We start from the raw sequence: 12,859 nt of genomic DNA on the forward strand, positions 1-12,859 counted from the left end.
CCACTTAGTGAGAGGCTGGGGAGGAAATGCGTGTGCTGAACTCTGCTCTGAGATTGTATAATGGTGCATGTGGAATGTAGCAAATACACAGAGGTGAGCAGACACCTTGTCAATGATATACAGTAAGGTATAGGAGCAGAATGAAGCCATTTGGCCCATCGAGTCCACACCACCAATCAAACATAGCTCCTTTTTAACCTCCTCCTCCCACCTTCACTCTGTAACCTTCAACTCCATTGACCAATCAAGTACCTGTCAATCTTTGCCTTAAGTATACCCAACTGACTCTGAAGCAGTGAAGTCCACGCTCTCACTGAAGAAGTTCCCCCTCACTTCAGTTTCAAAGAGACATTACTTTATTCTGAGTTTGTGCCCTCAGACTGTCCCACTAATGGAAACATCCTTTCCATATCCACTCTATCCAGGCCTGTCAGTATTCAGTAGGTTTGAATGAAATCCCCCTTCACTCCTTCAGAGTTAGGAGTATCAGTGTATTAGTTAGTGTATTGGTAATGGAATAGGGCTGGTGTTAACAGTGCAGGATAGCTGCACAGGGGTGCAGTGAAAGGAAAGATACTTTGGTTTGGTGACAGCAAACCAGGTAGTCAATTGAAAGGTCCATCCTGAAGAAAGATACAAAATGTTAACCAGTGCTGAGGACCATGTGACAATCTCTACTAATCCTTCAAACAACACACACAAAATGCTGGTGGAACACAGCAGGCCAGGCAGCATCTATAAGGAGAAGTACTGTCGACGTTTCGGGCCAAGACCCTTCGTCAGGACTAACTGAAAGGAAAGATAGTAAGAGATTTGAAAGTAGTGGGGGGAGGGGGAAATGCAAAATGATAGGAGAAGACCGGAGGAGGTGGGATGAAGCTAAGAGCTGGAAAGGTGATTGGCGAAAGTGATACAGAGCTGGAGAAGGGAAAGGATCATGGGACGGGAGGCCTCGGGAGAAGGGGGGATGGGAATGCACCAGAGGGAGATGGAAAACAGGCAAACAACTAAATATGTCAGGGATGGGGTAAGAAGGGGAGGAGGGGCATTAACGGAAGTTAGAGAAGTCAATGTTCATGCCATCAGGTTGGAGGCTACCCAGCCAGTATATAAGGTGTTGTTCCTCCATCTTAAGTTTGGATTCATTTTGACAGTAGAGGAGGCCATGGATAGACATATCAGAATGGGAATGGGATGTGGAATTAAAATGTGTGGCCACTGGGAGATCCTGCTTTCTCTGGCGGACCAAGCGTAGGTGTTCTGCTAATCCTTCCCTGGGGATCTTGACCCTTGTCGTGGTGGAGAGGCTAGTGAGTTCCTGAGATCCTGAGAGTGATACCAACTGGATTTTAGCCATCTGGTGCTTAGCTCCTAGTAGGGTCACCCATGGTGGTAAGGTCAAGGGGGAGGCTTGAGACAAAGAGTTGGTGGAATGTGATGACACATCACAATGGCAATGAAGGCGGAGGAAGGGTGCAGCAGTGAAGGGTCCCCAATCATCTTGCATTAAATTGCCACTGGATACTGACCCTGAATCTGGCAAGGTCCATGTAGTGGCTGCCCATGAATTGGCATCCCCACATTAAACAAAGTCATGCATAGCCGTTCTCCATTAGGGAAATCCACCCCAAAACACCAGAATACGTGGATCCTGCCTTTGACTTTACAGCCTTTTGAGGATCTGCCAATAGTTTAAGTTCAAGTTTAATTGTCACTCAAGCATACATGAATGCTTGTGAATACAGCCAAATGAAACAGTGTTACTTTGGGGTCAAGGTACAAAACACAATACTGACAGTCACACACAGCACAAGGCACATGCAGCATATATAAGTCATCAGTCACAAAAAAAAGGTCATCCAAGTCCCTGAGTCCATGAATGTTGGAGCAGTCTACAGTCAAACACAATGCAGTTTGTCTTCTGCCAAGCAAACACTGAGGGGTAGCACCAACTCCAGCTTAGACGCTGCACCGCACCGACTCAAGTGGAGTGCACCAACCCTGATGCCTCTCTCCAGGGTGGATGCAAACGGGCAACACCACGGCTTGAGATCTTGTCCTCACTATGACCGAGGCCACACAGCTCCCCCACCGTCTGTCCCTCTGTCCGTCAATAAATCAGCGGGCCTGACTTGCAGCATTCTGCATTAACAATGTCCAACAGAGTCTTGTGATCACAAGAAAAGCGACTTAGACGATCACCTGCTGCACACCAGCTTTGCGCCCTGACTTTTGTGACTCCTCTCTGATGCAGGCAGCGGAATGATATGCATGAAATCCATCTTCTTCAGTCCTCCAGCAACAAGCAACTCGCTGTTGGGGTAGATCTGCAGTGCTTTAGTTCTTGCTATCCAGCACGGTCTTGCGATTATAACAAATACATTTATAAAAGAAAATAACACCTCCGGTTCACCCCATAGAAGATGCTGTGATCAAACGCACCATCATCTCACCAGAATAAACAACCAACAGACATGTAGACAACAGCTTTGGAGAACATTATACTTGTCTTGAGTGATCGCACTACTGCTACTCTCCCAATGTCAGTAAGGGGGAGAAATAGGGACAGGGTGAGAAATGCGGCAGGGATGGGAATAACAGAGACAATGGGAGGTGGGATTTCCACAGAAGATTACAGATTCAAGCATTTAAAGCACATTTATTATCAAAGAACAAATAACTTGTATAACTTGAGATTTACCTGCAAGCAACCTGAATAATCCAGTTTAAAAAAAAATGAAGGAGCAAAAATCACTGCACAAAGAGAGGACAAACGCGAATCATGAAAACAATAGAAGAAAGCCAACAGTATTCCGAACCGGATCTCCTCCTGGAGCAGCCAGAGAAGGCCCAAGCCTCATTCCCAGTTCATCACACCAGCAAGGCAAAAACATACAACAGGCGGAGCAGTTCACAGCCTCAGCGCCACGGAGAAAGGAATGAACATTTCTGGAAGTGCAAGTGAAATCAGCCCCGCTCTTGCCTCCAGTCCCGACAATCAGGCTTCCAGTCGACCTGTGCCAGTGTTTAAATTATCCACTCACCAGGTAATGCCTCGCTCTAGGACCTGGACCCTGGTGCCATGATATGCTTGGGCTCCGTAGCACAAAGCCAATCTCGAGCTCACCAAATTGGCTCGGTACTTGGAGTGACCCGGGTTAGGTGAACAGGCATCAAAACTCTTCCACATCGACTCCTCTCCAAATCGCTCATTCCATCTCCGACAATGATACCAACTCCGTCTGCAACCCCGGCTCAAACACGTCACCTGCAACAGATGGTGTACACCCCCGGGTCCTGAAAGAGCTGGCTGAAGAGATCGTAGAGGCATTAGTAATGATCCAAGAATCATTAGATTTTGGAATGGTTCTGGAAGACTGGGAAATGGAAATACCACTCCATTCTTGGAGGGAAAGAAGGGAATTTATAGGATAGTTAGTGGGACCTCAGTGTTTGGGAAGATGTTGGAGTCAATTGTTAAGGATGTGGTCTCGGAGTATTTGGAGGCACATGAAAAAATAGGCCAAAATCAATATGGTTTCTTCAAAGGAAATCTGGCCTGACAACTGGTGGAATTCTTTGAAGAAATAACAAGCAGGATAGACAAAGGAGAATAGGTTGATGTTGTATCGTTGGATTTTCAGAAAGCCTTTGACAAGGTGCCATACATGAGGCCACTTAACAAGCTACAAACCCATGGTGTTACAGGAAAGATTCTAGCATGGATAAAGCAGAGGCCGATTGGCAGGAGGCAAAGAGTGGGAATAAAGGGAGCTTTATCTGGTTGGCTGCCGGTGATTGGTGGTGTTCCACAAGAGTTTGTTTTGTGACCAGTTCTTTTTATCATATGTCAATGATTTGGATGATGGAATTGATGGCTTTGTTGCACAGTTTGCAGATGATATGAAGATAAATGGAGGTGCAGGTAGTTTTGGAGGAAATAGGGAGGCTACAAGGACTTAGACGGATTCGGAGAATGGGCAAAGTGACAGATGGAATAGAGTACAGGGGAAGTGTGTGGTCATGCGCTTGGTAGAAAAAATGATTGCTTTCTAAGTGGAGAGAAAATACAAAAACCTGAGGCACAAAGGGATTTGGGTGTCCTTGTGCAGGATTCCTTAAAGGTTAATTTGCAGTTTGCGTCTGTGTAAAGGGAGGCAAATGCAATGTTGGCGCTCATTTCAAGAGGCCTAGACTATAAAAGCAAGGATGTAATGTTGAGACTTTATAAAGCACTGGTGAGTCCTCACTTGGAGTATTGTGAGCAGTTTTGGACCTGTAATCTTAGAAAGGTTGTGCTGACACTGGAGAGGGTTCAAAGGAGGTTCACGAAAACGATTGCAGGATTGAATGGCTTGTCATATGAAAAGCGTTTGATGGCTCTGACCCTTTATTCAGTGGAATTTAGAAGAACAATGGGTGACCTAATTGAAACCTATTGAGTGGTGAAAGGCCCTGACCCTATGGTGGATGTGGGGAGAATGTTTCCTATGGTGGGAGTGTCTAAGATCAGAGGACACAGCCTCAAAGTAGAGAGGCGTCCTTTTAGAACAGAGATAAGGGGGAATTTCTTTAGCCAGAGTGGTGAATCTGTGGAATTTGTTGCCACAGGCAGCTGTGGAGGCCAAGTCTTTACGTATATATAAGGCAAGGCAGAGTTTGATAGATTCTTCATTAGTCAGGGCTACAGAGATACCAGGGTAAGGCAGGAGATTGCGACTGAGAGGAAAATGGATTAGCCATGATGAAATGGTGGAGCAGTCGATGGGCCAAATGGCCTAATTCTGCTCCTATATCTTATGGTCTTATGGGATAGCACTAAAACCCAGGAAGTTCCTTCAGGACTGGATAGGTAACCTACAGGAAAATGTTCCTGACACCCACTGAGTCCAGATGTTGGGTTGAAAGTGTCAGGATAAGGAGATATGCTGTTTAGAACTGAAGAAGGTGGTGAAGATATGGAATGCTTGCCACTGGAGGCGTTGGAAACCACATCGTTAAAAATGTTTAAGGAAGTGGTAGACATATAGAAGTGACCTGAAAGAGGTGTACAAGATGATAAGAGGCATAGATTGAGTTAACAGCCAAGAGACTTCTGCCCAGGGTGAAAATGGCTAATAAAAGGGGCCATAATCTTAAGATGACTGGAGGACAGTATGGGGGGGAATAGCAGAGGTAAGTTCTTTAGAAACATAGAAAACCTACTGCACAATACAGGCCCTTCAGCTCACAAAGCTGTGCTGAACATGTCCCTACCTTACCTTAGCTAGGGCTACCCATAGCCCTCTATTTTTCTGAGCTCCATGTACCTGTCCAGGAGTCCTTTAAAGACCCTATCGTATCCATCTCCACCAGCGTTGCCTGCACTCACTCACCACTCACATTCCATGCACTCACCACTCTGCATAAAAAACTTACCCCTGACATCTCCTCTGTACCTACTTCCAAGAACCTTAAAACTGTGCTATCACGTGCTAGCCATTTCAGTCCTGGGAAAAAGCCTCTGACTATCCAAATGATCAATTCCTCTCATCATTTTATACACCTCTACCAGGTCAGCTCTCATCCTCCATTGCTTGAAGGAAAAAAGGCTGAGTTCACTCAATCTATTCTCATAAGGAATGCTCCCCAATCCAGGCAACATCTTTGTAAATCTCCTCTGCACCCTTTCTATGGTTTCCACATCCTTCCTGTAGTCAGGTGACCAGAACTGAGCACAGTACTCCAAGTGGGGTTCGGCCAGGGTCCTATATAGCTGCAACATTAACTCTCAGCTCTTAAACTCAATCCCATGATTGATGAAGGACAATGCACCGTATTGCTTTCTTAACTATAGAGTCAACCTGCACAGCAGCTTTGAGTGTCCTATGGACTCGGACTCCAAGATCCCTCTGATCCTCCACACTGCCAAGAGTCTAACCCTGAATACGATATTCTACCATTATATTTGACCTACCAAAATGAACCACCTCTCAGTTATCTGGGTTGAACTCCATCTGTCACTTCTCAGCCCAGTTTTGCATCCTATCAATGTCTGACTGTAACCTCTGACAACCTTCCACACTATCCACAACACCTCCAACCTTTGTGTCATCAGCAAATTTACTAACCCATCCCTTCACTTCCTCATTCAGATCACTTAAAAAATTACAAAGAGTGGGGGTCCCAGAACAGTTCCCTGAGGCACACCACTGGTGACTGACTTCCATACAGAATATGACCTGTCTACAGCCACTCTTTTCCTTCTGTGGGCAAGCCAGTTCTGGATCCACAAAGCAATGTCCCCTTGGATCCCATGCCTCCTTACTTTCTCAATAAGCCTTGCACGGGGTACCTTGTCAAATGCCTTGCTGAAATCCATATACACTACATCTACTGCTCTACCTTCATCAATGTGTTTAGTCACATCCTCAAAAAATTCAATCAGGCTCGTAAGGCACTACCTGCCTTTGACAAAGCTATGCTGACTATTCCTAATCATATTATGTCTCTCCAAATGTTCATAAATCCTGCCTCTCAGGGTCTTCTCCATCAACTTACAAACCACTGAATTAAGACTCACTGGTCTATAATTTCCTGGGCTATCTCTACTCCCTCTCTTGAATAATGGAACAACATTTGCAACCCTCCAATTTGCAACTCTCCTGACTCCATTGATGATGCAAAGATCATCGCCAGAGGCTCAGCAATCTACTCCCTCACCTCCCACAGTACATCTCATCTGGTCTCGATGACTTATCCAACTTGATGCTTTCCAAAAGCTCCAGCACATCCTCTTTCTTAATGTCTGCATGCTCAAGCTTTTCAGTTTGCTGTAAGTCATCCCTACAATCACCAAGATCCTTTTCCATAGTGAATACTGAAGCAAAGTACTCTTTACGTACCTCTGCTATCTTCTCCAGTTCCATACACACTTTTCTACTGTCACACTTTATTGGTCCTATTCTGTCACGTCTTATCTTTTTGTTCTTCACATACTTATAGGATGCTTTGGGGTTTTCCTTAATCCTGTCCACCAAGGCCTTCTCATGGCCCCTTCTGGCTCTTCTAATTTCTTTCTTAAGTTCCTTCCTGCGAGCCTTAAAATCTTCTAGATCTCTATCATTATCTAGTTTTTTGAACCTTTCGTAAGATCTTCTTTTCTTCTTGACTAGATTTACAACAGCTTTTGTACACCACAGTTCCTGTACCCTACCATCCTTTCCCTGTCTCATTGGAATGTAGTACCTTGCAGAACTCCGCGCAAATATCCCCTGAACATTCGCCACATTTCTTCCGTACATTTCCCTGAGAACATCTGTTCCCAACTTATGCTTTCAAGTTCTTTCCTGATAGCCTCATATTTCCCCGTACTCCAATTATATGCTTTCCTAACTTGTCTGTTCCTATCCCTCTCCGATGCTATTGTAAAGGAGATAGAATTGTGATCACTTTCTCCAAAATGCTCTCTCACTGAGAGATCTGACACCTGACCAGGTTCATTTCCCAATACCAGATCAAGTACAGCCTCTCCTCTTGTAGGCTTATCTACATATTGTGTCAAGCAACCTTCATGAACACATTTAACAAACTCTACCCCATCTAAAATTCTCACTCTAGGGAGATGCCAATCGATACTTGGGAAATTAAAATCTCCCACCACAACCCTATTATTATTACACCTTTCCAGAATCTGACTCCCTATCTGCTCCTTGATGTCCCTATTACTATTGGGTCTATAAAAAACACCCAGTGGAGTTATTGACCCCTTCCTGTTCCTAACTTCCACCCACAGAGACTCCATAGGCATTCCCTCCATGTCTTCCTCCTTTTCTGCAGCCGTGACGCTATCTCTGATCAACAGTGCCACACCCCCACCTCTTTTGCCTCCCTCCATGTCCTTTCTGAAATATCTAAAGCCTGGCACTTGAAGTAACCATTCCTGCCACTGAGCCATCCAAGTCTCTGTAACAGCCACAACATCATAGCTCCAAGTACTGATCCACACTCTAAGCTCATCTGCTTTGTTCATAATTCTCCTTGAATTAAAATAGACACATCTCAAACCATCGGACTGAGTGCATCCCTTCTTTATCACCTGCCTATCCTCCCTCTCACACTATCTACAAGCTTTCTCTATTTGTGAGCTAACCTCCTCTTCCTCCGTCTCTTCAGTTTGGTTCCCACCCCCTAGCAATCCCAGTTTAATCTCTCCCCAGTAGCCTTAGCAATCCTCCCCGCCAGGATATTGGTCCCCCTCAGATTCAAGTGCAACCCGTCCTTTTTGTACAGGTCACACCTGCCCTGAAAGAGGTCCCAATGATCCAGAAATCTGAATCCCTGCTCCCTGCTCCAATCTCTCAGCCACACATTTATCCTCCACCTCATTCTATTCCTATACTCACTGTCACTTAGCACAGGCAGTAATCCCGAAATGACTACCTCTGTGGTCCTGCTTCTCAACTTCCTCCCTAACTCCCTGTAATCAGCTTTCAGGACCTCCTCCCTTTTCCTGCCTATGTCATTGTTACCAATATGTAGCACAACCTCTGGCTGTTCTCCTTCCCACTTCAGGACTCGTGGACATGATCTGAAATATCCCAGACCCTGGCACCTGGGAGGCAAACCACCATCTGTGTTTCTTTCCTGCAGTCACAGAATCGCCTGTCTGACCCCCTAACTATAGAGTCCCCTATCACTGTTGCCATCCTCTTCCTTTCCCTACCCTTCTGAGCCACAGGGCCAGACTCTGTGCCAGAGGCCCAGCCACTGCCTCTTCCCCCAGGTAGGCTGTCCCTCACCAACAGTACTCAAACAGGAGTACTTATTGTCAATGGGTATAGCCACAGGGGTGCTCCCTAGCCTCTGACTCCTGCCCTTCTCTCTCCGGACTGTTACCCACTTATCTGTCTCCCGTGGCCCCAGTGTGACTACCTACCTATAGCTCCTCTCTATCACCTCCTCACTCTCCTTGACCAGACAAAGGTCAACGAGCTGCATCTCCAGTTCCCTAATACGGTCCCTAAGGAGCTGCAGTTTGACGCACCTGGTGCAGATGTGGCTGTCCCGGAGGCTGGGAGTCTCCCGGACTTCCCACATCTGACACAGACTGCAGAACATCGGCCTCACACACAGTCTTCCTCTCTGTACTCTGCTCAGATAATCTGCCTCGCCTCGACCATTTATCGCTGAAGCCCAGTTGAGCCAAAGCCTTCTTACTCCGTCTCCCTCTACTCCGTCGCCCGCTCCTCTGGCACACGCTCAATGAGGTGCCTCCTTTTAAACTCTTCCACTGTTCTCACTGGCTGATGTCCACATGCTTGCGCAGTCTTAAAGAGCAGGGAGTTCATAGAAAGCCCTGCCAGGGATGGTACATTTGAGGTATTTAAGTAACTCTTAGATAGGCACAGGGATGATAGAGATATGCAGGAAGGAGGGGTTAGGTTGATCTTAGAGTAGCTTAGCACACAACATCATGGACCAAAGGGTCCGTATTCTGCTGTAATGTTCTATGTTCTACATATTTCTTCTCGCCAAAGGGGAGAAATTGTAAACGGTGCAGGAAAGGATGATCAACTCTGATCATATTGAATGGTCTAGCAACTAAAATGACCTCCTCTTCTTGGCATGTTTGGAAGTGAGATTTCAATATTTCTTATTGCAACTTATAGTCATTTTTCTGTCTTGCAACTGTACTGCCACAAAACAATAAATATCAAGACATACATCAGTGACAAATAAACCTGATTCTGATTTTAAGTTTTGGCAGTGTCTTTGGTTTTAATTCCTGAACTGTGAAATGTGCTTCTGAAACATTGTGTTTCTCCAGTTACAGACCTGCAGTTCGCGCGGACAGTCCACGGAAGAGCAGTGCCCTTTGCAACGGCGGGAGACTGTTACAGTGCGGCCAAGTGTCCTCAGGTCAGTGACCCACTGCCCGAGTGCGATTTACTGATCGTTGGCTTTCCGGGGCTACAGTACTCAGCCGTAGATTCAAGTACAAATGCAAACCAAGGGAGAAACGCAGTCACAGTCTTGCAAGATCAGGTCTGGTCATTCCTATTCCCCGACGAACTCCAGGACCAGTCCATCTGTGGGGTTGGTGGCCAGCGGTCAGGCTGGGCAACCGTCAGTGAACAGGCCTCTTTTCACTTGGTCGACCACACACTGAGCTGCAAGGTGCATTAAAGAGGATAGAATAAATGTCTTCACTCACAGGGTGGTGACACAGAAGCTCTGTCACTGAATATATTCCAGGGAACAATCCAATCGACGTTGGGATATTATGGGAATCCAAGGATATGAAGTTGGTATGGAAAAATATTGCTGAGGTAGCAGATCAGCCATGAACTTTGTGAATGATAGCAGAGGCAAAAGGGGCAGAATGGCCTACTTCTTTGATGCAAAATAGCCAGATCATAATCAGAATATTTCATGACATACAGTATGGCATGAAATCTGTTGTTTTGTGGCAGCAGTCCAGTGCAATATGTAAAAGAAGACTATAAATAAATAAAGATAGATAAAGAAGATGGACGAATAATGAGGAATAGAGCATGGGTTATGGAACATTCAGAAAAATGCTGGTGAGGAGGAAGAGGCTTTTCCTAAAACATTGAGTGTGGGTTTTCAGACAATCAAATGAGGTATAAATTGGGGTTTACTGGAATACCCATGAATTTTAATTCATTGTACTTTAGTGCAATTTATATTGGGAGTAGTTCAAACAGGAATGGATTATGGGATCATCCTGTGAAGTGTTAGATGTGAGCGTGGGCCTCACTTCTAAGGCACGGTGGCACTTAGGTTACGATTCAGCTCGAAAACAGAAGCCGTGAATTGCCGGATGCTGTACGTGGAAACGAGAATCGGCTCTTAGATTTTAAAAGTGTACTCAGGACGGTTCCCAGCATGATGGAATTAGATGTCAGAGGGCAGTGTGGTTGCAGTCTGCGGGGAGCACAAACCACAATGCTATTTATTTGATAAAACAGATAACAAAAGAGGTGCCTGGTGGAATTGGTCTTTATCTTTGCGAGAAGACACCCGCTGGGGGCTCTAATGAATGGAAAGCTTTTAGAGGTGACCAGTTTACTCCCTGCGGGGGTTGACCTGCAGGAGGTTTTAAAGTAATGTCAGGTCAGCAGCTGAAAGCCCCCACAGCGAACTCACATCCCCATCAATTAAATACAGCTCCCAGAAACAATACAACTGCAATGCTGTGCAAATACCCTTATTGTGATAGCACTAGTTAAAAAGAAATGAAGAATATAATATTTTAGAAGTTTATTTGTTCTAGCCCTCTGTCTGAGGATGTGACCCAGTTCCACGTTTTAGGAATATGGTGGTGTGCAGCATTTAGCACGGCGTGGGACAAAGGGGCTTGGTGACACATTTATTAACTGGTCATCTTGTTTTACAATCTGCTGTGGATTTTCTAGCCTGAAAATAAAGTGACTTGGCTCTGAATGGGATGAATGAACCATCTCTGCTAATGCAATTAGATTTTAGTCTGAGGACCCCAGCTGGAAACTGCTGGGAAATTCCGTTCCAGAGCGTTTTCCCAGACAATCACAAATACCCCCACCTCACTAACGACTTCACACCCAGACCTTTGGGAGCGTTTTAATCTCCCTGTTAAAAGCAGAGTTTGTTACAGGTACTAGTAATGAATTTCTAACCATTTTCTCATCATAGTTGCATAAAATCACGCAGCTGCTTAGTATAAACAGTTACAACGCTCGCCGCCAAACTAAGGTCAACTAATGATTGTTGGGAGCAGGAAGTTTTCAATGAACAAAGGTGAAAAAAATGTGAAGTTATTTGTGGAAATCTGAAGGATTTGATTTTAAATGACATCTTTTCAGATGCTGGTTCTGGGTTAGTTAATTTAACAAAGATACTTGAAACAGCCCAGAATATTCACCCTAACTGTAGCAAGCAACTTGGATTTGGCAATGTAAACATAAACATTGGTCTTTGTAAAAATGCTGTGGATTTGTGTAGCGATGGGTTTTGTCCAGTTAACTTCTCAACCTTTCCCAATCATAACATTTCACAATGGTAATGCCTCATACAGCTGACCAGGCTACTTTATATCTATTGTCAGATCTGGACAGCAGCAAAAAAAAACAACCATTTAGGAGTCCACACTAACTACTGGCCGGCAGTTCGGTAACGAATACTGAAAAAATACTTTGTCTTATCTGGCTTACTCACCGTATTGGTACGGTGTTGGTATAACAGAATACCGTATTGGTATTGGCACCCTGTGAGTGAAGACTACATGACATAGGAGCAGAATTGGGCCATTTGGCCCATCGAGTCTGCTCTGCCATTCCATCATGGCCGATCTAATGTCCCTCTCAACCCCCTTCTCCTGTTCTCTCCCTGCAATCTCTGATGCCCTTGCTGATCAAGAATCACCGCTTTAAATATACCCGATGACTTCTTCTTCACAGCCATCCGTGGTAATGAATTCTACTGATTCACCACCCTCTGGCTAAAGAAATCCCTCCTTATTTCTGTTCTAAAGGGACATCCTTGTATTCTGAGGCTGTGCCCTCTGGTCCTAGACTCCTCCACTTTTGGAAAAATACTCTCAACCTCCACTCTACCCAGTTCTTTCAATATTCGACAGGTTTCAATGAGATCCCCCCACCCATCATTCTTCTAAACTCCAGTGAGTACAAGCGCAGAGCTATCCAATGTTCCTCATATGTTAACCCTTTCATTCCCAGGAACATTCTCATAAATCTCCTCCTGACCCTCTTCATATCTTTACTTAGATAAGCGGCCCAAAACTGCACAACGTACCCTAAACGACCTGAAATACTTCAACTTCCAACTTTATGTTTTATCTAGTTCTTTATAATTGTTG

General features: G+C 45.1%; 1 protein-coding gene across 2 annotated transcripts in view; it reads left to right on the forward strand.

Annotated features, from left to right (window-relative positions):
- LOC140734642 (A disintegrin and metalloproteinase with thrombospondin motifs 20-like) overlaps window positions 1-12,859 on the forward strand; it is a 536,409-nt gene that overhangs the window by 508,636 nt on the left and 14,914 nt on the right. For both annotated transcript variants that reach the window (XM_073058884.1, XM_073058885.1), the window contains one exon: window positions 9,809-9,900. In XM_073058884.1, coding sequence (XP_072914985.1) covers window positions 9,809-9,900 — 92 coding nt within the window. The remainder of the gene's footprint in view (window positions 1-9,808; window positions 9,901-12,859) is intronic.

This window comes from Hemitrygon akajei, chromosome 10, assembly GCF_048418815.1.
Source record: "Hemitrygon akajei chromosome 10, sHemAka1.3, whole genome shotgun sequence".
Classification (NCBI taxonomy): domain Eukaryota; kingdom Metazoa; phylum Chordata; class Chondrichthyes; order Myliobatiformes; family Dasyatidae; genus Hemitrygon; species Hemitrygon akajei.